At 52.0% G+C, this 26,665-nt stretch overlaps 11 protein-coding genes and 1 non-coding gene across 12 annotated transcripts; 5 read left to right on the forward strand and 7 right to left on the reverse strand.

Annotated features, from left to right (window-relative positions):
- Positions 1-141: 141 nt before the first annotated feature.
- BDZ83DRAFT_747262 (actin-related protein 2/3 complex subunit 5) lies at positions 142-844 on the forward strand (the record flags this gene model as incomplete). Its single annotated transcript, XM_060513407.1, has 2 exons — positions 142-396; positions 497-844. 2 exons carry the CDS (start codon positions 142-144, stop codon positions 842-844), a joined length of 603 nt encoding a protein of 200 aa, XP_060370531.1.
- Positions 845-1,069: 225 nt separating this feature from the next.
- On the reverse strand, positions 1,070-2,340 carry BDZ83DRAFT_715562 (methyltransferase; the record flags this gene model as incomplete). The annotated part of the gene is made up of 2 exons (XM_060511756.1): positions 1,070-1,891; positions 2,047-2,340. 2 exons carry the CDS (start codon positions 2,338-2,340, stop codon positions 1,070-1,072), a joined length of 1,116 nt encoding a protein of 371 aa, XP_060370532.1.
- Positions 2,341-4,139: 1,799 nt separating this feature from the next.
- On the forward strand, positions 4,140-7,047 carry BDZ83DRAFT_646831 (adaptin N terminal region-domain-containing protein; the record flags this gene model as incomplete). The annotated part of the gene is made up of 4 exons (XM_060510018.1): positions 4,140-4,435; positions 4,490-4,824; positions 4,875-6,835; positions 6,889-7,047. 4 exons carry the CDS (start codon positions 4,140-4,142, stop codon positions 7,045-7,047), a joined length of 2,751 nt encoding a protein of 916 aa, XP_060370533.1.
- Positions 7,048-8,127: 1,080 nt separating this feature from the next.
- On the reverse strand, positions 8,128-9,627 carry BDZ83DRAFT_646832 (uncharacterized protein; the record flags this gene model as incomplete). The annotated part of the gene is made up of 2 exons (XM_060510019.1): positions 8,128-8,605; positions 8,690-9,627. 2 exons carry the CDS (start codon positions 9,625-9,627, stop codon positions 8,128-8,130), a joined length of 1,416 nt encoding a protein of 471 aa, XP_060370534.1.
- A 1,158-nt stretch (positions 9,628-10,785) lies between these two features.
- BDZ83DRAFT_601275 (uncharacterized protein) lies at positions 10,786-12,455 on the reverse strand. Its single transcript, XM_060507091.1, has 2 exons — positions 11,560-12,455; positions 10,786-11,502 (listed from the first exon to the last, which is right to left on the reverse strand). The coding sequence occupies exons 1-2, from the start codon at positions 12,444-12,446 to the stop codon at positions 10,932-10,934; spliced, it is 1,458 nt and encodes a 485-aa protein (XP_060370535.1). The 5' UTR covers positions 12,447-12,455; the 3' UTR covers positions 10,786-10,931.
- Positions 12,456-12,964: 509 nt separating this feature from the next.
- Positions 12,965-14,818, forward strand: BDZ83DRAFT_726338 (uncharacterized protein; the record flags this gene model as incomplete). The annotated part of the gene is made up of 2 exons (XM_060512756.1): positions 12,965-13,351; positions 13,409-14,818. 2 exons carry the CDS (start codon positions 12,965-12,967, stop codon positions 14,765-14,767), a joined length of 1,746 nt encoding a protein of 581 aa, XP_060370536.1. The 3' UTR covers positions 14,768-14,818.
- Positions 14,819-16,410: 1,592 nt separating this feature from the next.
- Positions 16,411-16,947, reverse strand: BDZ83DRAFT_646835 (uncharacterized protein; the record flags this gene model as incomplete). The annotated part of the gene is made up of 1 exon (XM_060510020.1): positions 16,411-16,947. The coding sequence occupies one exon, from the start codon at positions 16,945-16,947 to the stop codon at positions 16,411-16,413; it is 537 nt and encodes a 178-aa protein (XP_060370537.1).
- A 562-nt stretch (positions 16,948-17,509) lies between these two features.
- BDZ83DRAFT_726339 (uncharacterized protein) lies at positions 17,510-19,220 on the forward strand (the record flags this gene model as incomplete). Its single annotated transcript, XM_060512757.1, has 3 exons — positions 17,510-17,616; positions 17,638-17,902; positions 18,054-19,220. The coding sequence occupies 3 exons, from the start codon at positions 17,510-17,512 to the stop codon at positions 19,218-19,220; spliced, it is 1,539 nt and encodes a 512-aa protein (XP_060370538.1).
- A 490-nt stretch (positions 19,221-19,710) lies between these two features.
- BDZ83DRAFT_t30 lies at positions 19,711-19,803 on the reverse strand. Its single transcript has one exon. It is a non-coding gene; the product is annotated as a tRNA-Trp (tRNA).
- A 1,124-nt stretch (positions 19,804-20,927) lies between these two features.
- BDZ83DRAFT_715565 (necrosis inducing protein) lies at positions 20,928-21,705 on the reverse strand (the record flags this gene model as incomplete). Its single annotated transcript, XM_060511757.1, has 2 exons — positions 20,928-21,414; positions 21,476-21,705. The coding sequence occupies 2 exons, from the start codon at positions 21,703-21,705 to the stop codon at positions 20,928-20,930; spliced, it is 717 nt and encodes a 238-aa protein (XP_060370539.1).
- Positions 21,706-21,805: 100 nt separating this feature from the next.
- Positions 21,806-22,217, forward strand: BDZ83DRAFT_373037 (uncharacterized protein). The gene has a single exon (XM_060502653.1). The coding sequence runs from the start codon at positions 21,907-21,909 to the stop codon at positions 22,135-22,137; it is 231 nt and encodes a 76-aa protein (XP_060370540.1). The 5' UTR covers positions 21,806-21,906; the 3' UTR covers positions 22,138-22,217.
- A 1,279-nt stretch (positions 22,218-23,496) lies between these two features.
- BDZ83DRAFT_726341 (uncharacterized protein) lies at positions 23,497-26,609 on the reverse strand. The gene is made up of 3 exons (XM_060512758.1): positions 25,725-26,609; positions 24,093-25,655; positions 23,497-24,020 (listed from the first exon to the last, which is right to left on the reverse strand). Exons 1-3 carry the CDS (start codon positions 26,373-26,375, stop codon positions 23,766-23,768), a joined length of 2,469 nt encoding a protein of 822 aa, XP_060370541.1. The 5' UTR covers positions 26,376-26,609; the 3' UTR covers positions 23,497-23,765.
- Positions 26,610-26,665: the final 56 nt, after the last annotated feature.

Consider the following 26,665-nt stretch of genomic DNA (forward strand, 5'->3'; position numbering starts at 1 on the left):
CGCAGAGCAATCCGACGAAGCTACCTACAAACTACGCCAGCGACCGACGGCATATAGAAACCTTGCCGCAAACACATCCTTACCTATCGATAACCGAACCGAACCCTTTGCGTATACAGCGTAGCGAACGACATACCCACAATGTCTATTCACCGGGAGCTCAACGCCGCCTCGCTCAGCGACGCCTGGCGGACCATCAACATTGATGCCCTGCAGGAGGACTCGGCGTGTAACTTTGACACCAACACCTTGCGGCCGCCGCAGCCCGAGATTGGCGAGGACGAGGTCCGGCAGCTCGCGGGCCAGGTGCGGCAGTTGCTTCGCGGCGGAGACGCTGAGGGGGCGTTGAGGGGATGTTTGGAGTTTCCTGTGTACAATGGACCTGATGGCGCCAAGGTGAGATTCATTCGTACTTTTACGCTTCTGGAGGTGCTTTATCTAGAGGTTTGAGAGGGAGAGAGACGAGTTGCTGACTGAGATGTGTTCTACGAAACAGGATGCCCACCTCCAGACCATCACCGAGGTCCTCCAATCCATCAAGGCTTCCGAGATGACGCCCCTCCTCAAGTCCATCTACGGCGGCGCCGGCGGACCCGAGCTTCTCGACGTGCTGATGAAGTACATTTACAAGGGCATGGCGGGCTCTGCGGCCTCCGGAGGACTGAGGTCGCCGCCGCCGCAGGCTGCGCCGAGCGGGTTCAGCCAGATGGGCGGTCGCCCGGGAGCCACCAACGAGAACGTCGGTAGCGCGATGAGCGTGTTGCTTAGCTGGCACGAGAAGGTTGTTGACGTGGCTGGGTTGGGAACTATTGGTCGTGTCATGACGGATTGGAGACGGGTTTAGGGGGTTTGACTTGCTGGCCAGATGAGGAAGAAAAAGAAATGGGGGTGTAATGAACTTCATGATGAGTATGGGCATGCTCGGTTTTTTGGGCGTGTCTTTTTTTTGACGAATTCAAACTAGAAAAAGACTGGGCGTGCCGACAAATGAAAGCCATAGAATTTTTTGTTTCGATTCTTTGTTTTACAGTTGTTTCTTACAAATGTGCCAGTTGCAGCATCAAGTCTACTAATTGGACTCTAAGATGTCTTTGAGGTTCACGTCGCCACTTCCTCTCGGCAGCGCCGTGGGCTGGTCGCCGCCCTCGTGCCACCCGATCATGTAAATGATTCTAAAGGTGGCGGGGATGCTCCCGTCCTCGTTGCCGTGGAGCTCCCTGTAAATGCCCTCGTTGGCCAGCAGCACCTCCCTCCTGATGGCGCCCATTTCCCTGCCGAGGATGGCGTTGCCCTCGCCCATGGCCTGCAGGTCCTGCATCAGCGCAAAGGTATCGGGGTAGTCTACGACAATGTCGTCGACGTCGACGGTCAGCATCTTGAAGCCTGCGCGCTGCATCAGGCCGCCCACATCGCGGACGTCAGCGAGGGGCGAGACATGCGGGGAGATCCCGCCGCGGCGCTCCTGCTCAGCGAGCTGCAGGGAGGTGCGCAGCTCGAAGAGGCTGTCGCCGCCGAGCATGGCGCCGATGAAGGGGGCGTCAGGCTTGAGGACGTTGTTGATCTGCGTGAGGACGCCGGGGAGGTCGTTGATCCAGTGCAGGGACAGGGAGGAGAGGACGAGGTCGAAGGAGGCGGGGTCGAAGGGGACGTGTTCCTCGTCGACGAGGACGGTGCGAGTGATGGAGATGTCGTTGTTGAAGGGGAGGTCGGCGTCGCGGTGGAGGAGGGCGTGGGAGGACTCTGCGGCGACGAGCTCACCTATGCGGGTGGCGAGGGGTTCCGAGATTGGTTTTGAGGGGTCCGGGTCGGGGTTCTCGCGGGTGAGGGCGCGGGCTACGTTGCAGGAGTTTGCGCCTAGGTCGAGGGCGCGGGGGAAGCTTCTTTTGATGTCCTGTTAGAGAGCATAGTGTGTTAGTGTTTGGCTACTTTCTGGAGGCATTGGCCATTGTTGGTGATGTCAGATCGAGATTTGCCGTAAAGCAATGCTCTGGGAGAGGGGGGCAGTGGTTGTGGTGGTGGTGGTGGTGGTGGTGGTGATGTTCTCACAAGTAACCTCTCGCACAGCCGGTTTGCGACCTCATCTTTGAGATAGTCTGCTTGCCGGCTGGCCTCGGGATTCGATGCTGCGCGCTCCTTTTGCAGCCATTTTGTGCGACGGTTGAAGACCTGAAATGCAGCAGAGCCGCCGCCGGATGTCACGGCGTAGGACCGGCGTGTGGTTGTGGAGGAGGGTCCGACAAGGAGCCGGGAGCTCGGTGCGGCGGCGAGGCACACCACTCGTCTGATCGTGGAGTTCATCATCGGCGCCGCATGTCTGCACCGGAGCGCGGAGACGGACATGTGGGAAAAGGTTTGTGTGACTTCTAGAAATTGAAAATGCTGCGGGAGAACAAAGAGACGGCGGCGGCTGTGGTATATGGTAGGATTTGGGTTTTTGTTGAACAAAAGAAGGTTTTCTTATTATGGATTGACAGACGGGAGGGGAGCTCTTTCCTTCTGCATGGGAATTTCAGCAACTTCGATGATGCAGCACTTTGTTCGGCTTGTCAGCACACTTTGGAGCTTGCCATTTGACGGGAACCTAACGAGTTTAGCGCATAATTACCTACATGTACGTATCTTTCGACATGGGGGAAGGTGTCGCTGCTGCACGGGCCCGTAGCGTGCGTGCCCCCCGGTCAAAGTCCCCCTCTCGAGTTTCTATCTCCCCAAATTCATCAGTCAGCAACGGGGAGCAGGTTCAATGGCTTGAGAGACAGGTCGATGGAAGTACCTTGCAACACCCCTGACGCGCCCAGTCTTCAAGCAGCGGGCACACTGCGCGCACAGCAGCAAGGCCGCCCGTGAAGAGCCCAGTCTATGGGGGACAAGTGTGACAAGCAAGCACCTGATAGACGCTGGGACGCTTGCCTGACGGTCCTGACGTCCAACTCGCAGCAGCTGTTGATGCCCGTGTTGCGTGTTGTAGACCTCCAGGATGCTTTCGCTGAGGTGAGAGGTACATCACCTGTAAAGAAGTACAAGCAGAGGTACCTCGGAGTGGTTTGATGGGCCCGTTCAGACGTCCAATGTGCAGGTGGCCCATCTCCACACATTGGCTGCATTCCCAATCCCAAGCCTTCCGGGCTTCTCTAAAGTGTCGTTTTCTCCCAAGCCCGCAAAAGCCCCTCGAACCCCTTTCCTTGGAGTTTCGTTTCCCATTTCCCACTTTCGCCCAGTGCAACATCGCGAATCGACGCCGAAAGCCTTACAAGGTCGAACTCAATCTCGAGTCAAACACCAGCTTCTGTCTTCTCGATAATCCCCTGCTTGCGTCTTCATTACTCGACGGGAACGCATTGCTAAGACACGCAGCGGCACTTGCCGGCCGGTTTCGAGTTCGAGTCGCCGAGTCCACAATCCCGCCGTCCACCGATCCGACCGTTGATCTCCCCAAAAACTCCACGCAGCAATCAGCAGGCCAGCTGGGGTAAGCGAGCAGAAATACGAAAAGAAAGGACCCCTCGCGCGCGCATGGAGTGATTGCCCAACGCTCGCACCGGAGCAGACAACAACACACGACCCGACGCCAAATATACCACCCATCGTTTCCGCATCCGCGCCGCTCTACTACGAAACTCCCGGAGCGAGCCCAACAATATTTGCCAGCTCAACCTCGTTCATCCCGCGCAGAAGAGGGGGGAAGGCATTTGAAGGGCAGAGGAGACAGCTCCAAACAGATTACCCGTCAGACCCGGCAACCACCACAGCCATGTCGTCCTCCGCGAGCGGCTTCCTCGGCCGCTCGACTAGCAACAACTCCAACATGCGAGGATTGGTGCAATTCATCGCCGACCTGAGAAATGCACGAGCTAGGGAGCTGGAAGAGAAGAGAATCAACAAGGAGCTGGCCAACATTCGGTGAGCACGCACCTCCCAGCATGTCATGCTGCGCTGTCTCGCCACGGAGTACTGACAAGAGTTCCTACGTGCAGACAAAAGTTCAAGGGTACGAGTCCATTGCTGCGGTCGGTCGGCGCGATCTCGTTGTGCTAACTCCTATGCAGATGGCAATCTGAGCGGTTACCACAAGAAGAAATATGTGTGCAAGGTACGGACTATCTTGAGCTGCACTGGCTGATGTCTCGTGCTGACAATCTATGAAGCTCCTCTATATCTACATCCTCGGATGGAACGTCGACTTTGGCCACCTTGAGGCCGTCAACCTCATCTCCGCGAACAAGTACTCGGAGAAGCAGATTGGATACCTTGCCATGACCCTGTTCCTCCACGAGAAGCACGAGCTGCTGCACCTGGTCGTCAACAGTATACGGAAGGACTTGCTGGACCACAATGAGCTGTTCAACTGTCTAGCTCTGCACGCAATTGCCAACGTTGGTGGCAGAGAAATGGGAGAGGCCCTGAGTGGAGAGGTTCACAGACTTCTGATTTCGCCGTACGTTTGGTTGACCCCTGAGTATCAAGTCAGTGACTAACAGCAGCGATCCAGAACATCCAAGGCATTCGTGAAGAAGAAGGCCTCACTCACCCTCCTCCGTCTATACCGCAAGAACCCCGACATCGTCCAGCCGCAATGGGCCGAGCGCATAATATCGCTTTTGGATGACGTAGATGTCGGTGTAGCTCTGTCTGTTACGTCTCTCGTCATGGCCCTTGCCCAGGATAATGCGAATGCGTACAAGGGGGCGTATGCGAAGGCCACAGCAAGAATTAAGAGGATAGTCATCGACGGGGAGTACACTCCGGACTACCTCTACTACAAGGTCCCTTGCCCCTGGCTCCAGGTCAAGCTTCTGCGTCTACTGCAGTACTTCCCTCCATCAGGTAAGTTCCCTATGAGATCTACTCTAGCTAGCACATGCTGATTGCCGTAGATGACACTCATGTCCGCGAGATGATCCGAGAGTCGTTGCAGAAGATTCTGAACCTCGCGATGGAACAAACGAAGAACGTCCAGCAGAACAATGCACAGAACGCCGTGCTCTTCGAAGCCATCAACCTCATCATTCACTTGGATAACGAGCAAGCGCTGTTGAAGCAGATCTCATCTCGTCTGGGCCGATTCTTGACCTCAAGGGAAACCAACGTTCGTTACTTGGGTTTGGAGGCCATGACACATCTGGCAGCCCGGATCGAGACACTGGAACCGATCAAACAGCACCAGGACGTCATTCTTGGCTCACTCAAGGACAGAGATATCAGTGTGCGGAGGAAGGGTCTCGACCTTCTCTACAGCATGTGCGACTCATCCAATGCCCAAGTCATTGTTGGCGAACTCCTTCACTATCTCCAAAACGCCGATTTTGCCATAAGAGAGGAGATGGTACTGAAGATTGCCATCTTGACTGAAAGGTATGCTACTGATGTTCAGTGGTATGTGGACATTTCGCTTCGTCTGATTGCCATGGCTGGTGATCACGTCAGCGACGAGGTGTGGCAGCGTGTCATCCAGATTGTGACGAACAACGAAGAGCTGCAGGTTTATGCGGCTCAGCACTCCTTGCAGTACGTCAAGTCGGATCACTGCCACGAGACCCTGGTCAAGATCGGAGCCTACATCTTGGGCGAATTCGGCCATCTCATCGCCGACCAACCCAAGTGCAGTCCCATTGAGCAGTTCATGGCTCTTCAGAGCAAGGTTGCCGCCTGCTCATCAAGTACAAGAGCCATGATTCTCTCATGTTACGTCAAATTTGTCAACCTCTTCCCCGAAATCAAGCCCCAACTTCTCAAGGCATTCCAGGTCTTCAGCCACACGCTCGACTCTGAGCTTCAGCAAAGAGCATGCGAGTACCTTACGCTCGCCACACTGCCCACAGACGACCTTCTCCGCACTGTATGCGACGAAATGCCGCCATTCTCCGAACGACAATCCGCACTGCTTGCCAGAGTGCATCAGAAGCATGCCAACACTAGCGATAAGAGAACTTGGATTGTCGGTGGCAAGGATGCGAACGCAGATGTGGCAGAAATGAAGATGGCCAAGGAGGGTGGCCTCAAGAGGACCTTCAGCACAAATACAAACGGCCATCACGCGGCCAACGGAGGCACGAACGGAACAAATGGCCACGGCAACGGTGTGAACGATTTGGCCGGCCTGGACATGAACAACCTTGGACCTGCCGAACCCAAGACGAAAGCACCAAACCTGGCCAGCGCCGCCCACTTGTCTCCTAACTGGGATGTGGGATACAACAAGCTCCTGCTTAAGGGCGAGGGCGTGCTATATGAGGATGGGCAACTCCAAGTCGGCGTACGGTCCGAATACAGAGGCCAGATGGCGTGCCTGATCTTGTACTTCAAGAACAAGACCCCTACGGCCCTGGGCTCATTCACCACAACGCTGGATCTCGACGAAAACGAAAAGGGCAAGCTTACGTGGGACGTGAAGAACCTGCCAGAGAGCACAATCTATCAGAATGGGCAGTCTCAGCAGGTCATCATGTTCGAGTCAAAGAAGGTGTTTGACAAGAGCCCGACGATACGCATCAGCTACCTTGCTGGTGCCCTGCAGGCTGTCACCCTCAAGCTTCCCCTTACCGCACACAAGTTCATGGACCCCGCGGATCTCTCCGCCGAAGATTTCTTCAGGCGCTGGAAGCAGATTGGCGGTGCTCCTCGTGAGGCCCAAGCGATCTTTGGTCTGGCACCTGGCAAAACGGATAGAGAGTTGAACGAGTTCTTTGTACGGCAGACGGTCGAGGGCTTCCGATGGCGTGTCCTGGACGGTGTCGACCCCAACGCGAAGAACTTCGTCGGTGCTAGTGTCCTGCACACCTCCGAGGCAGGCAAGTTTGGTTGCTTGATGCGTCTTGAGCCGAACTACGGAACCAAGGTTTGTCTAACCCCTGACATTATTTAGTAACGATTGATGCTGACTCTGCCTAGATGATTCGTCTCACAATCCGCGCCACAGACGAGAGCGTCCCCGCTGTCCTCCTCAAGGTCATGCAGGACCGTCTTGCTGCTGGCTTCACGCAAGAAAAGTTCCAAGCTCCGACGCCATCCGAGATATCGGACGCATTTAGCAACATTTTGGTTACATAGCGCAAAAAAGGGAGGCAGTCCACACCACCGTTGTAATACACATTTTCACACACAAACAAAATTCACTTTCTTCGTAATGACACATACCCCAAAACCCCTTTTTGCCTTCTTCGTACCCCCTTTTTGTTTGCCTTGCTGTCATTTCTTGGCTTTGGTTCTGAAAGTGTTCCCTTTTTTTTTTTTTTGCATGGCAAAGCTACTAGGGGTGGCGTCGGGAGGCATCGTGGTCGCAGTCGTTTCCGTGTTGAGGTAGTTGCAGAAGCCCCTTTTCGGGAGTGGGAGGTGATGTCGTTGGGGGATTTAATGAAAAGTACTCTTTGTCGAGATTGATACTTATGATGAGTCTATTGTCTGTGCTATGAAGCTTCCTGTTTGATTTGCTCGCACCAAGCTCGCCTGGTTGGTCTCCCCGGCGCCCGCCCCGAAACCATGATTTATCTAATGTCAATCATCATCGAACCTCTTCGTACGATTTCTGCTGTGGAAACACACAGTGCCTTGAGAGACAGCCGACGGAAACAGTATTTCGGTTATGCCAGGCTCCCGATAGCTGCCGCCTACCTGCATCAGTCTCTAGCTTACATCATCCCCATCACGAGATTTATCAAGCTTTGACATCTAGCTCTCACTCCTGTCAGCTCACCGGCGGTGTGTGAATGATATTCTCCGTTGAGAGCGACCACCGCTGACTGGCTGTGTGCCTGCTTCGTATCGCTCAGATACCCGGACCCAAAGTCGATCAGCGATCGGGCACTTGAGCGGTTTCTATACCTCACGTATTGCGGTCAAGCTTTTATTTACGAAAACATAGTAGCCTTCCGCGTGCTGCTCCGTATCGGGCTTCTTCTATTCAGACGCTATCAATAGCGATCTTATGCTTGATGTCGCTTAGTTTGCCCGAGGCCTCATGACGTATGCTCCTCTCATACGAATACTATAAACACCCAAACCTAATATGCTATCTTCTAGTAATGTGCAATTGTAGTCTCTTGCAACCTTTTGTGAAGTTTCGGCAGTGGTTCGTTTTGCCAAACGGTCTCAATCTCAAACTCCATCTCGCCCTCGAACTCGAAGAAACTCTCAAACTTTTCTAAACCCGAGTCTTGTTATCGCAATGCTCGCGTATTCCTTGTACCATGAAAGACTTTTCCATAGTCTGGACCACCGATTGGGCTTTTTCTTGTCCTTGGTCCAAGTTGAAGTGTAACCGTCAATATTAGGAAGGGCGAACAGTGCCAGCTCCTGTTGGTGCTTCCCGACATGGCTTTCGTAGTTCTTCAAGGGCATCTTATAGAAGCAAAAAGGGCACGAGAGTTCGACTTCATCATTCATGGGTCTAGACCCCATCATGATGTTGGTGTGTTCTCTACGGATTCTAGATAGTTCATCTGAATGCCGTGTTTTCAAATGCGTTCTGCATTCAGATTCTGACGAGAATGTGCAACCGCATTTGAAGTTGCAGTAGAATGTGCTAAAATGATGGTCGACCATGTGCTTCATCCAGTCGCGCCTTCTGTAGAAATCAGTATCTGCCATCTCGCAGTCTTTTGCCAAGCAGCTATATGGGCGCAGGTCGTCGTACACATGTTGTCTAAGAATGATTAGCAGCGATAACCAAGGTTTTGATGACTACTTGAAGTACCTCCATGTGTGATAGTCTCGTGTTGTAATAAGCATGTAGCAAAATTGGCATTCGAACGGCCCGTCTAGTGCTTCTTGCGGCAGGTCTGGGATCAGCCTTGATGTGGGGTCATATGCACTTGTTTCCCACGGGATGAATTCGTCTGAGAAGAGAATCGATAAATCATAGTAAATGCTGGTCTCTGAGACTTTTTGCGGGTGATCAGGGATGGGAGATGCCATAGTATCCTGCTGAATGTTCGTCATATTGCACACCTGGTCGTCTACAGGTTGCGAAAACCTTTCGTGAAGAGCCTTCCTGTACTTAAAATACTGGCGCCTCCTTGAGAGTGCTTTTCCTAGCCGTTGGGCAAGGTAGTCTTCAATTCCCTTGAATTTGGTGCTTACGTGCTGGATATCGAATGCCTCATATGCAGAGGTATCTATTAGCTCTGAGCTGAGGGATCCGTACCATGGATCTGGGGTTTGAATAGATTTTTCTAGACTCCACAGAGTACAGCGCCTTTTGCTGATCTCGCTCACGATTCTGGCTGACTCTGCGAGGAGGGGAGGGACGTCGTCAGGGTTTGCGTCTAGATATGCGATGATGTCCCCTTGATTCAAGAAATCCAATGTGCGACCATCAGGCGAACTCAGTGCCGTCTGCAGATCTTCAACAGACTTGGAGGCATTGCTCAGGGTCTGAAGGTAGTCGTTCACAAGCGTCAGAGTCTGATCTTTGATCTTCGACGCATCTCGCAGCCGGTAGTCGAGGGAACCGCGGTTAATTTTGTGCGCGTTAAACCATCCAGCCCAAAGTAAGAATCCGACTTCTTCATCCTCCAGGTGGAACTGAAGATACTGGTTCAGTGGATGAGGTTCAGGATCTTGGGTGACTGGTAAGAGACTAAAGAATTGGTTTTTCGTCTCCAATACAGCACTCCTGATACTCTCTGCCATTGCATCGACGTGAGGTTATAAAATGAAGGCTGATGCAGGCTGGAAAGGATGTGTCTGATTTGTTTTCATGCTTTTTTCTCTTTTAACTCATCAGAGAATACCGCTAGAGACACATATTTATATGCCAGCTTTCCACATGAAGAACAAAGGAGCCCATCGATACTGTTCTGGTCAGCGGTGACGAGGTCACGTTGTCTTTCCGAATGCTGTATGTGACAGTGAACAGAGTTGCTTTGTCATTGAGAAAACGATGATCCCTCTTTATGCACCAAAAATATCGATCGATGGTGTGTAGGTCAGACTGGCTAGTCCCAGGAAGATGGTCCGCGAAGCTGTTTCTTGTCGCTTCCCTCTCAGTCGTTCGATACGTTTTAGCACGTAATAGAAGCAGCCATCAACTCTATAGAGAGATGTCTTGCCCTTGGTACTCAAAGGAAAGCGAAAAGGATTTCACCTTTTAAGCCAAGTTCTCCTGTTCGCTACATTTTAACTTGAAGAAAGGCTAGGTATACTGAAGAGTCCATGATCATAAGGGAATTTAAGCGTGCAAACTCTGCTCTCAACGCTTCCAGCCACGGACAAGAACGTGGCTAGACTATTCAGAAAGACATGTCACCTTTGGAGTCCATGATTTGCCAGAGCCCCAACATTGAACCTGCCTGAGAACGGCGGTATATAGGTATTGAACTCGAAGTAACTGGGTGATTTGATCGCATTGCTGAAGGTGGAAGATTTGCGATAACATTATACATTCATAGTACATTACGTGTGATTTGCACTGCAGAGCTGCGGCATTGCCAGGGCCGCTATGGACATGGTTAAGAGCATGGCCATTAGCGAGCCGCTGTGCGTAAAGACGCTTATATTAGATACGGTCTCTAAGGAGGGCTAGTTAAGGAAGGAGTCTATAGTAGTAGCGCAGGGAAAGTTTCTGCCCGTAGGTCGGCCTTTCTTCTTTTAATACCGTTACGAATTGTAGAAGACTGATATGGTTTTTTTACTTAGATGCCGAATGTTAAAGGCCATGGCAATGCTGTTCAGAATGTGCTTATGCTACGCAAATTTCTGGTTTATTTACTATCAAAAGAACGGCACTACTTCTGCCCAACCCGCCATTGGGTACAAACCAACTTGTGGTATCAGTCACAGCCCCCCCCCCCCCCCACAGATTCTCACTCAAGTTGCGTCGGTCTCTCAGTGATGGGTTTCCAGCCTCGACTGGCCGGACCCGTCATCATGGGCTTGGTGTTCTAGAGTGGCGGCCTGGGCGACATCTGGCTGTCTGGCCTTTCCAAGGCGAGCCGCTAAGACCGCTTCTTCTGGAACGGATTGCTTATATTGACGGTGAACATAGGCGGATCATTGACAGGGCGCCGGTCCTTGGGGTCAGGTTTGGCCCCGTTGTCAGAGTTAGCCTCGGCCTCGGAGTCAGAGTCTGAATCTTGTTTCTTGTTCGAGGCCTGGTTGGCTTGGCCTTGTTCGGGCTCCGGTTCATCAACATGGGGGAGGGCGAACAGAGCTAGCTGCTGTTGATGCTTTCCTGCATGATGCCGATAGTTCTTCAACGACGAGAGCGTCTCGGAGCAAAGCTCGCATGTTACCTCCGCGTTCTCACCCAAGGGCTGAGAATTCCGTTTGACCAGGAAGTCGATATGCTCGTCACGTACCCTGCTTCGATGCTTCGTCTGCAAGTGTTCTGCAGACTGAGACGCAGACTTGAAAGTACGGTTGCAATTGAAAGGGCAACGCCATATCCTGAGGTGATTTTGCAGCATGTGATGCATCCATTGATGCCTCTTCCCGAAAACTCGATCCGGCGTAATACAATCTTTGGCTAGGCAATTGTACGGACGTAGGTCGTCGTACACATGTTGTCTTAGAATATAGGTTAGCTAAGGTATAATGAACGTGTGCGATGGGATGATAGACTACCTCCAGGCGCGAGTGTCTCTTATGTCCACAATCATGAAGCAGAATTGGCATTCAAATGGTCCATCGTATGCTTCCTTTGGCAATTCTGGGACCGACCTTTCTTCAGGATCTCCTAAAGATGAAGCGTCGTATGAGGTCACGGAAGCCACGTCTTGAGACTCACTAAAGTCGTAGATCTGCGAGAGTGGCTTCGAGTGATCGTAGATAGAAGATGCCACGGTACTTGACATGGTGTCCGTCACGTTGGTGTCTGCCTGTTCATCCGCTTGACGCGAAAGCTTCTCGTGACGAACCTCTCTATACTTGAAGTACTGACGCCGCCTTGAGATTGCCTTTCCTAAGCGCTCCGCAAGCTGACTATCGATTCCCTCGAATTTTGCGCTCACGTGTTGAGTGTCGTATATCTCGAATACCGAAGTGTCTATATTCGTCGAAACCAGGAAACGATCCCACGGCGCTGGATTTTGAATCGTGATGATGAGTCTCATGAGGCAATTGATGATGTCAGGAAAGCGTTCCATGTATGCTTCAAGATCTGAGATTAGGTCCTCATGCTTTTGACCGCTACCCTCATGCTCACTTGGTGGTACACTTAGATCGTTGAGAGTTTTGATTGCGCCATCGATGCATTTGATGAGACTCGTTAGGAGTCTTCCAACAAAAATTCTTACTTGTGACGCATCGCGGAGTCGATACTCGAGGGAAGAGCGGCTAGTCTTATGCGCGCCAACGTTTCCAGCCCAGACTTCGAATCTGGCCTGCTCATCCACAAGCTTTGGGTGAACATTTAAGAGTGGGCGATAAACGATAGGATTCTGGGTAGCGTCTAGAAGATGAGAGAAACGAGCTATCACTCTCGAGACGAGGCTTGCGATACTCTCTTCCATCTTCTCGACGTAATGTTGTGAGGACGAAGACTGAGGCAGGTCAGCGAGGCCATGTCTGACTGACGTGTGGGCGTCTTGTACTCAACAGAAGTTGCTGTGAGAGACGCGGAGTCTTCGGGCAACGTTCGGAACAACGAGCGAATGAGCACGCGACTCCAAGCGCTGTCGAGGCCAGCGACAGGTTCCAACGCACGTTTCCAACGCACGTTTCCAACCGAAGGACACATTTAGCAACATTGATAGGACTTTCGACCCTTTAGGCAAATGATGAACCCCGTGTTACGCACGTATCATTAAACATATGTTGAGTAGTTCAGGCTGGCCAATCCCAAGGGAGTGTGTTTCCGGACCAAGTGTGACACTGCTGTTACTTTGACTGCTTCCCATCACTTCCCCTACCTTCCACTCCTACTTCTCCCACATGTTTTCCTATCATCTTCCCACTTCCCTCACTCTATTCCCAGAAAGTTCCGAAGTCTAGACCAGCAACGGCACCCTCTGATACTGTCCAATTGACTATGTCTGGCATAGAAGTAGCCGGTCTCGCTCTGGGCGCCATGCCCCTCGCGATTCTGGCTCTTTCCGACTACAAAAAAATCCTTGCGCCGATGAAAGTCTGGCGCCATTTCGAACTTGAAATGGATAGCCTTATTGAGAACTTGCAATGTGAGTATTTGAGGCTGCAGAGATTTTGCGGAAATCATCTCGAGAGTCTGGTTTCAACCGAGCAGTGGAAACTCATGATCAGCGATCCATTTGGTTCACTCTGGAAGGAGGAAGTAGTGCAGAGAAGGATCAAGGCACGACTCCAAACTGCCTTTAGCAGATTTAAGCTTGCCATGAAAGAGCTCGAAAAAGCCATCCTCTATATCAAAGAAAATCTCGGCCTCGATGATCAATGGATAGTAAGTAAATGTTCTCGTTCATAGTGCGCCCCCATAAGTCGCTAATTTCAAGAAAAGCGCAGGTGGACTGAGGGGTCTGCGATTGAAAGGGAACTCAAGCGCGCAAGCTTTGTCCTCCACAAACCTGCATACGATGATGCAATTGAAAGTTTGAAGAAAAACCTCTCGACTCTGGACTCCATGATGAGAGACGACGTCGAATCCGAACCCCTACAGCAAAAGCGGTACCAGGGAAGGCTAGTCGGCTTGATTCGTCACACATCTGGATACGTCTACTATGCGCTTCGAGATAGCATGTCCTGCAGAACTGGTTGCAGGCATCAAGTCCACATGGACCTCAAGCCTGATTCCGAGGATGCCACCCACGACCTGGACGATGCTGAGATGATTGAGAAGCTTGGATTCAAACTCGCCATGACATATCGCACCGACATGACCGAGACTGTTCCCGAGAAACCTGACCAACAAACTCTCTGGGAAGAAGTAGTTGTCAGGGCTTCCGCACCACAAGTCACTTCTAGCTTGGAGCCAAAGTCAACGCCGCCACCTCAGCCGCCTGCTCGACCTCAACGCAAGGGAGTAAGCTTTGCTTCGTTGCGAAAGCCTCCTGTCGCTATAACTGGCGCTGAACAGCCGAGCATCACAACATCGTTAACAAGCACGATGTCAACTCTGAAGCTCAGTGACGGAGCGATGAACCTCTCCAGACAAATCAAAGTATGTGAAGAGCTGCGCAGAAGTCACAAGGAAGGCATTTCGGGCACGATATCTCACCAAAACGCGGGGAAGTCTTGGAGTTTCACCATATACCCCCAGAAATCCACAGGACCTCGACACAACAGGTCTGTCATGTCTCTGAAGGAGTTCCTGGAGAACCCTAAACATCCCAAAATGCCCTTCATGGCCAAGCTCCATCTAGCCAAGATGATCTCTTCGAGTTTCCTCCAACTCCATCAAACTCCTTGGCTACCTAATACTCTGACAAGCCAAAATGTCTACTTCATTACGGATGGCTCACAGTCTTTTCCCAACTTCAGACAAGCCTTCATCAAAAAAGGACTTCCCGAAAAGATTCCGCAAAATCATTCCCCGAATCTTGGTGGCTCCGATGTCATCAACTCCCCACTTCTCTCACTTGGAATCCTATTACTAGAGCTCAGCCTTGGCAGTACTATCGGTGATTTGCGGCGTCCGGACGACTCATCAGATTATTTTACCGCAGAGCGATTGCTCCAAGAGTCTCCGGTGGACAGGATGAGTTGTGGAGGTTATATGTTAGCAGCTTCGTGGTGTGTCGCGGCGGACTGGTCCCTGCCCAAGCAGGACTTTAACGATGAGGGTTTTCGAAAAGATGTATACGAAGGGGTGATCGCGCAGCTGGAAAATGAATTCAAGGTGAAGCCCCGTGTGATGTAGGAACTGCGCTCAGGCGAGAAGGAAGTCAGTCCCGTGCAACATTTCGCCGGGCGCCTTTTTGGTTGTAATGAGAAGAATATCTTTATCACGATGCGCACAAGGCCCTCAACTCGAAGTCCTGGGGGCATCTGACTGAATTGTTGAGGTGAAAGACTTGCTATGGCATCCCATCACCGTAGCCAGAAGTCAATCTTTGTAAGGTCAATTTTGTATTTGCATTGCTACACAATATTGATGCGACTCATCAAAATCTTGTGACTCCGGACCCTGTTCGTCCTATGGGTAGAAATCATCGCGAGCATTCGTGCCTTATCTGAACAGTAATCTCGTCAGACTCCCCAAGTCGCCGGCCCCGCTGGTGACCACTCTCCTCCGAACAGCTCTCCGAGTGTTCTCCAAGCTGGCTTCGGGGGTGTAACGTGTGGATTGATATTCAGAAACCATGCCACGAATCTGCTACCGAGTCTCCCATGGGAAGTCCGTACTAAAGAGCTGGACATCGGGTATCTTTCATAGCGTTGGGCGGAATATTGTGAAGTTGAGTCTCGTAATGCAGCGGACAATGTCGTTAATATCCTCCAATGGCTCTGAAATTGCTATGAAGATGTCAGAAACATCGTCCGCGACTGAGTCAAACACTACTGTAGTTGCGACCAATAAACGCACCCCATGCCCACGCCTTGACGACCTGCTCAAGATACTCGACAAGTTCTCCAAGCAAGAAATGAAGGTAATCTATCATATAATCTGCGATAAGAAATGTACATCTGAGCTGGTGTTCAAGAGAAAATCTGCCGGTGTTGCGCGCGCCTTGTTTTTCAACCCAGACTTTGAATCTCGCCTGCTCATCCCTAAGTTTGAACCTAGTGTGAAAAAGGCCATACGAGAAGACGTTGAGAGGTCCGACTTTGTAAGTCTGCAACAGGTCAGAGAAAAGAGCTTCCGCTTTCGATACGAGACTCGCTAAACTGTCAGCTTTCAGCTCGGAGGGCCGTTGATTTATGTGGGCAGCTAACGTGATCGTATTTGGGTAGATCTCATTGCAGCCTAGTGGGCATTGATATGTTCTCAAGTGATTGGCGAGCATGTGCTGTATCCAACGAGTCTCTTCCGAGTACTGCTGGATAGGAATTATGCAGTCCCTGGAAACGCAAGTATATGGTTGTAGATCACTCAGTACGTGGTGCCTATGATTTTTGAATTAGTCTAAATCCAGAGTGCATGAATGACAGCATTGGATTGCTATGCTAGCTTACTTACATCCACTTATCTCGGTCATTGTGACTGAGCATCAGCGTCCTATTGCAATATGGGCACTGGAATTCATCTGATGTCGACTTGTGAAGCACACTCTCCACCTCGGCCTCAATACCCTGGAAGATATCGCGAGCCCCTTCTGACAACGTGGATTCCTCGTCTGGATTTGTTTTTCGCATGAATTCGTTGATCTTTAACTTTGAATTTGTCAGAGGTGTTGATTCGGCGGCTGTCTGATGTTTGTTACTAGCGCCGGAGAGTTGTTTGTTGAGAGGTAGAATCGAATTTGTTGATGTTGTTCGATCATATGCTCTTTGTCTCAGTGTTTCTCGTCTTTGGAACACTGACTTGCCCAGGCGGCCGGCTAAAAACTCTTCGATTTTATCTCATGTCTCTTTGAAGAAATTGACATAAAAGCTGTAATCTTCTGGGTCTCTTCCAAGTTTTGCAGACATGATACGATTGTGAGGAGCGGGGTCTCCGGTCGCAAAACGGAGTCTTAGCAAGCAGTCGATCAGTCCACGGATTCCTGTCGCTATCTGTTGGAGTTCCGTTTGTGGTTCCGTCATAAAATCTTCCAAGGTGTTTTCTTGGTAGCTCAGCTTATCCCAAGGGACCATCTGTCTAGTAGGGATCTTTTCTGCATCACGTATTGAATCTTGAAAGCCGTTCAGTAACTTGAGGAGTTGGCGTTGAATATGCGGTGCGGTGCGCAGATGGTGGTCTAGACGTCCTCCGTCCAACTCAGCGACATCGCGAGTGGTGAAGTCGGCATGCCACGTCTTCAACCGGACTAGATCGCTTTTGAGACTCGGAAGTTGAGATACGACAGAAGGTCCTCCGTTGTACGGTCGCCATATTCTGATCAGCTCTTCGAAAGAGATTATAACTTCGAAGGCGACATCTCCAAGGAATAGGGCCATGTTGAGACGTCAGCTTGGTGTGAGAAGAAGCGATGTTGTCATGTATTTGAAATCGTATGATGCTGGCTCGGTTCCGCAAGTATGAGATACGTCCCGGTCGAGGACGGCATTGAAGAGGCTGGCTAAGATTCGTCGAATCAGTGCCTGAATGGGGACCGAACGACATTGGTGTGTACCTGTTTCAAAAGCGAATGAACAACCTCGTACCTCAAAGATGCATTTACTGACGTGTAGACTGACACTAGATGAGACAATGAAAGTAAGGCACGTATGAAGGACAGGGAAGCTGTTGCTGTGGTACGATGTATATGGTTGGAAACGCGACGAGACGATTCGAGTCTATCTTGAAGGTCTCCTTCGATTGATTATCGGGAGTTTCCCCGCACCGACGAGAAAGCGCCGCGTCGGGCTGGCCTATGATGGGCGCTTATCTCCCCTCGATGTGCAAATAACGGAGAGGAATCGCCTGGTGTGCTGACATCTTACGGATATGAATCTTAAAGACTGAACATGAGCAGTTAGACTATGGTGATTTTTGGAGGTTCCTGGCCAGCATTGAACGATGTCCGGTATTGAGGTGGTGGGCGTGGTCCTTGGCACCATACCGCTGCTCATATCCGCCCTGGAACATTACCGACACGGCGCCTCAGCGATACGGATTTGGCGGAGGTATGACAGAAAACTCAAAAGTCTAATAACCGACCTGGAGAACGAAAGGATCAGGCTTCAAGATGTGAGTGAGAAGCTTCTCACTGGCATCGTTCCGGACTCTAAGGTCGATGACATGGTCAATGACCCATTTGGCCCCTCGTGGCATGAGGATGCCGTTCGTAAGATGATCGAAGCCAGGCTTTGGGACTTGCGACCCTATCAGATCTTGCTAGAGAAGGTTGGAGAAATCAAGCTGGCTATCGAAGTTATAGCAAAGTCAATCAATCCGCCGCTAAATGGAAAGGTAAGGACAAGTCTTGCATCCCAAGAGGATTTGCGTGCTCTTCCTGGTTCAGCATCCATCATCGAACGGCGCACCTTTGGCTACAGCACTGAAACGCATCATGTTCGCCGTCGGAAAATCCACGTACACGGGATCAATGACAATAATAAAGAACAACATCACCGACATTGAGTCGCTGATTGATCGAAGTATCGGAATGGCCCCTAGGAGAGAATCACGAGCGCGAGGCAGGACAATGCAGTTAGTTCACGAACTAGCAGGAAGCCTTCATCAAGCGCTATTGTCCAGTTTTCCAGGCAATTGCTCGCATGAGGTGTACATGCAAGTTATGCCGCAAACGCTAGGGAGAGTAGCTCGCCGGAGTGACGAGGAGATTCTGCAGAATATTGATGTTCATATGTCCATGAACTTCGGCATCGCTGACCAGGCTGGCGGTTTTCATCAAGGATCTATGTGGGAAGAGATCGTGATTCGCTACCATCAACCCAAAAAGCCCAGACGCTCAGTCGACACCAACAAACCAGTGGGCAATGACGTCCTTCAGGCTGCTCCGGACTCTGATACGAAGGTCACTATCGCTGCTCCAAATCCGATAGTCAACCTTTGCGAAAAAATACGCAAGCGACAAATCCAAGGCGGGACCGGCTCTTACAGAGAAATCACAGACAAGACTTCGGAAAAGCCCAGAGAATATCGCGTCTACCCTGGCAAATGCCTGCCCGGTCGTGATGCTTGGAGTGCTGTAGCTCTGCGGGAGGTTCTCGAGGATCCGAGCAAGTATTCCGGCTTACACGGGCAATACGTGGCAAAGAGAAAATCGGCTGCCTCTATTTCTGTCGGCTTCCTACAACTACATCAGACGCACTGGCTACCGGATATGGTTACAAGTCACGATGTCTTATTCTTGAAGAAGGACGCTCTACTTCGCTATGGCGATACCTTTGTCATGGCCACTCTACCAAGTCTAGACGGAAGATTAGGGAAACAAGCGGCACCCTTATTCGGTTGTCGAAACCCAGCTTTGGTTTCGCTCGGTACCCTCCTCGCAGAACTTGGGTGCGGAGAGACCGCGGAGTCGATGCGAAATACCGACGAAAAGGCAATGCTCGGCGTGTCACGGCTGCTCTGCGATAGACTGGCAGCGTATCGAGTGTTGCGGCACGAGCTTGGAGGTATAACTTACGCCAACGCGGTCAGATGTTGTATCGAGGAAGAGTTCAATCGAGAACATCTGGACTTGACTGATCAGGATTTCTGGCAAGAGGTGTATGAACGACTTGTGAGGCCGATGGAAGATGAGCAGTACGGATATGTATAATGGATAATGGATAATCGTGTATCGAGCTCGTTACTGGGAGCAACTGTCCTAAGGAATGCTACCTACCTACGTTGATATTTGCCTGGAGTGATACTTGTCCACGGGGCTCAGAAAACAAACCTGACAAGAGGGCATTCTTGAGTGAAGATGCCCGCAATTACATGGCCAGCGCACAAGAAGAAACGAAAAGAACGCAGGAAAAAGACTCGCCTCTGATCCATGACTTTCTGAAGCACTCTTGTTGAAATACTTCCTAGTCCTTTAGTGATGAGGTAGGCTAGGTACCTAGGTTTGAGCTTTGTGGCCATGGCAGACATTGAGGTTTCTTGGCCCGTGCTCAGCAAAGCAAAAGGCAAAATCGCCCACACATGTCAGTGTTCAGTTTCGCAGTCTCTCACAGACGCAAAATGGCCACAATAACCTATCTTTCAACTCCAACAACCCGAAAGAACAAGTTGAACATCACAGATGTCCAAAAAAGCAAAAGAAATGACCCCCACCCGATTTGAACGGATAACCTTTCGATGGCAACTCGGTGAATCCCGAACTGGAGTCGAACGCGCTACCGTTGCGCCAGAGGGCCAGATGCTGATTGTTGAAGTTTTCGCCGAAAATGCCGCACATGAGGGGTCGTGGAAAGACCGCCTGCGGCTTCGGAATCGGGGGACTGCCCGTCTGCGGGGTTCTGCTCCACCTGAGCCACAGAACGCCCCAGTTCGGCCACAACCTTAACCACCACGTGGGCGCAACAACTCGACGTCGTCGACGACGAACGGGAATTCTTCAACGAATGGAGACTCTTGGAGTGGACTGACTACTTGGTGATCGAATTGATAAGCATGCTGCCGACGTATCCGTCTACTCCACAAGTTTGTCGGTGACACGGGGAGTTGCCAAAGCTCTTGCGAACCAGCCACTGCGTGTTTGTGCATGACATTTCTCTTCAAGTGGCATTCTAAAGCCAGATCTCAGCCCAAACAACTTGTGACAGCGGGTGATCGGCATCCCATCTCGATTTCGATTTAGGATTACAAGCGCTTATCCCGCTGGCCGTTGATTGTGATGTGCGTTTTGGGCTCCAGCGATTTGAGTTGCTTGCATCGGAGTTCGATTACCCTCTTCGGCAGGCGGCAAGAAAACTGCCCTGGCACGATCTCCAAGCGACTCCAAAAATTCCAAGCCTCGGTCGCACGCACGGTCAGCAGCGTCCATCCCGGGTCTTGGGGTTGATGGCTTGTCAATTATGCTTTTGCTGGTTGGCGGGATTGCCCGTTCAATGTCCGAACCGACAACCTTCAACTTGGCAATGGCAGAATCATGAAACGAGCTGGCTTTAGATTTCTCTAGCTGCCTCTTTCAGCGAGTAGCTTGTACGACGATGACGATTCCCAGTATCTGTTGTGGAGGTCGCCGCCAACCGAGGCTTCCGTATCTTGTGGACTAAGTGTGTTATCGCAGACGTTCTTCACCAGGGTTACGCATGACTTCGGAGGCAGAACAGTGGGTAAAAGGTTTATGTATTACGGAGCCATCGTCAGAGAGCTTCAAGGGCCCTCGCTCCTCAGTAAGACTAAAGTATATGCATGAAGTCATCCACGAGGCCGGCCAAATAGCCTGCCTCACAATTAAGTAGTAATCGTCATTCCCAACCACCATCTCCCAGAGCTTTTTACCAATGCACAAGACAAGTCGCAATGAGATACCCTCTTACAAGACGGCCTTGCCGAGGTTGGTGTTGAAGTTGGCATCCTTCATGGGCACATTGGCGCTGCCAAAGTCGGTGTTTGTGAGCGCGGTGCGCGCGGCGTCGGTCAGAGACTCCCACGCGATGAGGGGCTGCTGGCCGCCGACGTCGCTGGTGAAGATCATCTGGTGGTTGACGGGCCAGACGCTCTGGTAGCCGATGCGGGGGCTGGTGCCGGTGTAGTCGATGCCCGAGGTCTTGGTGTCGTACTCGCCGTGCGCGGAGACGGCAACGCCGAGGACGGTGGCCGAGGTGGAGGCGGCGGACAGCCAGACGACGGCGTTCTCCCAGTCGTGGCGGTGGCCCAGGCCGGACGAGGGTGAGTCCTTGGGCATGTAGTAGGAGTACATGATGGCGTAGGCGCCGTTGTAGGAGGCGCCGCGGGCGTAGACCTGGCCGGTGCTGGAGGAGCATCCCCCATTTGAGGAGCCGGAGGTGGCGAGGCCGCCACTGTGGATAATGGGTTAGAGATGAATTGAGTGCGGTGCTTGTTTAAGTGAGGTGAACATACCCAGTGTCACCGGCAGCGTTCACGGCAGGGAAGGGCACGCAGCCGTTGACGACCTTCAGGTAAGGCTTGTACTTGAGGTATAAGCTACCGACGGTGCCTGATGGAACGGTCTCGGGGAAGCCAACGACGGCATCGTGAGCAATGACGGCACGGCGCTCGAGGGGAGCAGCGGTGACGGAGCCAGCAGCGGCAGCGAGCCATGCACCGAGACGGAGGAGAGAAGGCGCCATTGTGAACCGCAGGTGTGATTGGGTATGAAGAGGTGGCGAAGGAGGTGTGAGGTGAAGAGGTAGATAAGTAGTCTCTCAGATGAACCGGGAGATCGTCTCTAAATATGTGTATCCGATGTCTGAAACTGTCACGACTGCAGATGACGGTTTTGACGTGGGGAATCTGACTCGGCGAAGGAAAAAGAAGACTGATGAACTTGGATGTTGAGAGACTACCTAGGCCCTGTTCCTGCGTCCGATCAGCGTCGTCTTGCATCTTATAGCTCCTCTCCCGACTCTCGTCGTCTTCTTGGTCCTCTCACGACAAGCCATTCATCCACGCGGGCCAGAGAAAGGGTGTCAGCAAGGGGCCACAGCAACCAGGGCGACACGAACCAATATCCCACAAAGCTCATCATCTCCGAGGCTACGGTGGCCCCCTCTGGATGCTAGATGGTAATCATTCGAGCATCTGAACTTGTCTACGACCTCTTGACCCCGCCCGTGGCATGGCATTACGACGCAATTGGGCCATGTGAGGTCTGTAGGGACAAGGGACAAATGCCGCGTGCCGGTGCTAGCAGCCCGAAGCCCCCCTCACCAGCTTCACATTCTACCGTTCTCTATAATAGGACCCTTGGAAGTGAAAAAGGGTCGATATCGTGGAGTTAAGGGAACCACTATGGCCAGCTGCCCGTTGGGGGCCGCAAAGGAGAAGGTGGTTGGAGGGAAACTGAAGAAATAGGTAGGGGTGGTCCTGCAGCGTTACAGGCCACACTTGAAGGTGCCGAGCTGATCCCTGCCATGGTTCCTGGATCTGGCATCTTGTCCGCCGCCAGTGAGAGACCATGTAACCTTGATAATCCCCTCCCAGTCACTTTCCACCCCCGCTCGAGACGTCAAGTGCCATCAATGCTTCTTGGGTTCTTGGGGGACAAACGCTTTGGCGGTGACGGGAAATCCACGCCGAGAATGATATTGAGTTGAATAGCTGTGGAGTAGAATGAGTCCACGTTTCTTCCGCTTGAGGGGAAACTCATTCCTTGGCTCGGCCGAGTTTGATGGATCGAGAAGAGTGAAAGATTTATTGATGACAATATCGATGACTTCGCATATCGTTCAATGACGACAATTGGCGAATGGCATGAAAGTCGCTTAAACCCAGCCTGCTTGCCTCAGCCGCAACACGCGGGTAACGTTATGCGCCTTGCGGGGAAGGATTTCGCCACACTCTGCGAATGATCTCATCAGGTCAAGAATAGAGGGAGACCAGGTTGACTCTGGTCAAGTCGCAGTGTCGCGCTGAATGATTTACCGTTTTACAACGGTTTCGACAGACGCTGGGGAAGCCCGCCGTGCCCGAATTAGGTGGTCGGACGAGTCACGAACGACTCGTGGCAGCGAGGGATATATGTCTACAGATCGTATAGGTGGAGCCGCATTGGTCGATGGCGGGTCGATTGGGATAATTCTACTCTTTTAAGCCTCGCACAAGCTTCAAGTTCCACATGGCAATTGAAGACGACTGGAAGCTATTGGGGATATGAGGGGAACTGTAGGTTCTTTTGCTGAGGAGATGAGTTGGTCCGGTCCGGTGACTTATTAGATGTGGTCCAGGCGTCGTGTTACCCAATATTCTAATCTGCTCGAGTCATGGTTTTCGGGTCCTGCCGAAACGGCGGGTTCTCGGGGGCCTTCCGATGGGCTTTGACGAGGGCGACGAAGCGTGGTGAGGCTGAGGATATCTCGAGCCAAGACGAAAGGAGAAGGACAACAGCTCACCAGAAAACCTTGAAAGACTCGTGTTCAGATCGTGAGTCAAGACCAACATGATTGTATATATTTTACACATCTAGATCTAACGAGAAACAGAGATAGAGAGAGGAATTGAGATGGGTATCACAAAGCTTTCCGAACATCGTAACAACTGTACGTGATAAAAAATCGCCCTCCAAAATACAAGTCAAGAGCAATTCGCCCTTTGGGGCTTTTTATCCCAGATCAAACAACCAGCCCAGGTTCGCTTTTCTTCTGAGTAACCATGAAACACATCAAAAAAGACATCACAGACATCGCATGCATCAACTAAAGTCCCACGATTCTCCCCACAACTCGTTCAAGTTCAATCCCAGTGCTTCAAGATTAAAGTCGGGATTGTATGACTGCGCCTTTGCCAACACACTGTCAGCGACGAGTGCTGGGAGTGCTGGGGAGAAGTCGTGGAGACTCACCTGCGGATCAATGGATGGTGGCATCCACGGCAGGGGTTGAGGCAGGAGCCCGTCCATCGCGTTCTGCGACGACGGGTAGCCCTGGAAGGAGAAGGGCGTCACCGACTGAGGGGGACGAGTCAGCCACTGTTCGGTTCTGAAAGATGAAAACGACAACGGATGGGTGGGTTTGCTTACCTTTGGTCTCTCGGGAACTTCCAAGCCGGGAATCTTGGACAGCTCTGATGGCTGGCTCGATACCGGAGGTTCCTGGTTCGCTAGCAGCTTGTAGTGCAAGTTGACGAACCGTTCCGCAGACGATGCCTTTGCTTGTTCGGTGGTCTTTGTGCCCAGGTGGGCTTCGAGAAGGCCGAGTGCTGAGCACATGATGGAGTAGCCCCAGGGCTCGTTGTTGCCGCAGCGGAGAATCCTGTCTTCCTTCATGTGGAGGCACTTCTCGAGAAGTTTTACGGTGTGTTGCGAGTTGATCATGATCATGTTTGTCGAGCCGCGCGGCTGCAGCATCGTGACGCTGCAAAGGTTGACAGCGGTGGTCAGCGCGTCCTCGCGGAGGAAGTTGAGGCTGCGGATGCCCTGCTCGTAGAGCTTGTCGTGGAGTAGAACGATGTCTCGCGCGGCATTGTAGTAGATGATCTCAGAGTACTGATACTTGGCGTTGGATTTGCGAAGCTTGAGGAAAGGTTGGTGGAGAGGAACGATGTACTGGCGGAGTTGAATGTGGAGCAGAGTGTAGGCGAGAAGCGGTCTCTTGCCGCCGTGTGTGTTGTTGCTGTTGTGCTCCCAGGAGGGAAGCGAATCGATTTCGTGCGTGATGTCGTTGGTGTAACGGATGACTTGGTCGTAGTCGAGGTCCCCAGGAGGGCCACAAAGAAGGCGGCTCAACTCCATGCGGAGCGGCAGACTCTGGCGGGCCAGGTTCTGGTAGGAGGAGAAAGTGTACTCCTTGCCGTGCTTGGAAGGCGGGAGCTGCGTCGTATCTTCGTCAAAGTCCTCATCGTCCAAGTTTCTTGGTGGCTGCACATCGTAGTGCAGCTGGCTCACGAGCGTAGGTAGTCCGTGGTCGAAAGAGGCTTGCATGTCAAACTCTTGCACAGTAGCCCAGATCCTCCGTCTCATCTCCTGGTTGTAGACTGAAATCTTGCTGGCTCCCATGATGCCCGGTTCCCGGTGCAGTCCGACAGAGATGCCGTCCTGGATAAGAGCGCCAGAATTCGTCCAGAAGCGCTTCTTCTTCACGGTGTTGACCCGCTTGGCGAGATACAAGAGACAGGCAATCTGGTAGTGGATGAGCTTTCGGTGCTTGACACTCTGGTGGTCTTGCCAGTTTTCAACAGCCTTGATCCACTTTTCAGCGGCATTCTGGGCGTTGGAAATCATTCCGGTGAACCTCAAAGACTCGTGGGTGTGAATGCAGTTTGCTACCGCGCAGATGGAGAGGACAAGAGCGGTGAGTGCTGCGTAGCGAGATTCGGTTGGGTTCTCCCAGAACTCTGAGTACTCTCTGCGGAAGGTGGGAATGTGAATGATGCGGTGCATTTGCTCGAATTGGTCAATGTAGACCTCGAGCAAAGCATCGCAGTGCTCCTTTGGTGGCAGAAGAGCCTCAAGCTGGGCGTCAGGCTGAATGTAGAACTTGTCTCTGTCATCCTTGCGCTTCTTGCGATCTTTGCGGTCATGAGCCTTCACGGGCTTGAGCCACTCATCTGCTGTCTCCTTCATGAAGGGGCACAGACCAGTCAACTGTAGGGCAGTCAGATGATAATTCTTCATAAGAATGAAAAAGGGCTCATATGAGCGTGAAAGACCTACCTCGATGAAAGCCATTGTGGCGTTGTGAGGACCAAAATACCGCGTTCTGAATTCCTTGCCCCTGAAAAAGCGGAGCTCTGACTTGTCCCCATCACCATACTGATGCCAGCATGACTGAAGCTCTGAGTTGTTTGCGCAAGGGTCGGCTGGTGCTTCATTGGTCTCATCCTTTTGAGTGAGTGGCGAGTTGGTGCCGGCAATTGTGCTTCCATCAAATGAGGACATAGCCTGTCGTGTGAGTTGAGTCTTGAGCTGAGCGACCTCGAGCTCGAGACGGCGGATGCGGTCGTGATCCTTGGCCGCCTCGCGGATAAGAGAAACATCGGCTTCCTTGCCGGGAACAGCCAGCTCGCCGTTCCTCCGTGAGTCGAGCTGGGCAAAGGCAGGCGGAACGCCAGAGCTGGCGTTCAATACAGCACCCGACTTGGTCTCATACGTGCAGCGATCCGGCGTGCCGCTCTTCAGGCACCGCTGGCACGGGTAGCCTCTGTCACAAGACAGCTTCCTCCGGCGGCACTCCAGACAACTTAGACGCACGCGTTGACGCTTGCGGGGGTGCTGGGAGTTCTCATCGTCTTCGCGTGAGTTAGTGGGAGACAGACTCCCACCGTCATCCACTGAGGGGGACATTGTATCGTTGGCTGAATTCATGGTGTTGATGCGGCTCAATCTTGTAGCGCGGGAGGCGAAAATGATCAAAAACGAAGGGAAAATGTACCGCGCGCAAGACACAGGCCACGGCCACGGTTATATCAATCAGTACCGAGTTACAAATGGATTAGCCTCCGGTCCGGAGTGGGCACATTCTACCTGCCGCTTGCTGTCAAGATGTGCTCGAAATCCCAGGGAAGAAACTTCCCCCCTGTCAGTCAGCGAGAGCTACCGCCGAGCGAGCGTCGTCAGTGTCTTAACAGATTCCTCACCAAATTTGAGTGACAAGG

Source organism: Colletotrichum acutatum (assembly GCF_030867785.1).
Source record: "Colletotrichum acutatum strain CBS 112980 chromosome Unknown BDZ83scaffold_6, whole genome shotgun sequence".
Classification (NCBI taxonomy): domain Eukaryota; kingdom Fungi; phylum Ascomycota; class Sordariomycetes; order Glomerellales; family Glomerellaceae; genus Colletotrichum; species Colletotrichum acutatum.

Coding starts and splice junctions, on each gene's coding strand:
- BDZ83DRAFT_601275 (XM_060507091.1), bottom strand. CDS start 12,446: ATGGAAGAGAGTATCGCAAGCCTCGTCTCGAGAGTGATAGCTCGTTTC. Junction 11,503..11,559: donor AGAGACACTCGCGCCTGGAG/GTAGTCTATCAT, acceptor CTATATTCTAAG/ACAACATGTGTACGACGACC.
- BDZ83DRAFT_373037 (XM_060502653.1), top strand. CDS start 21,907: ATGTTGAGAGACTACCTAGGCCCTGTTCCTGCGTCCGATCAGCGTCGT.
- BDZ83DRAFT_726341 (XM_060512758.1), bottom strand. CDS start 26,375: ATGAATTCAGCCAACGATACAATGTCCCCCTCAGTGGATGACGGTGGG. Junction 25,656..25,724: donor CCACAATGGCTTTCATCGAG/GTAGGTCTTTCA, acceptor ACTGCCCTACAG/TTGACTGGTCTGTGCCCCTT. Junction 24,021..24,092: donor AAGTTCCCGAGAGACCAAAG/GTAAGCAAACCC, acceptor CGTCCCCCTCAG/TCGGTGACGCCCTTCTCCTT.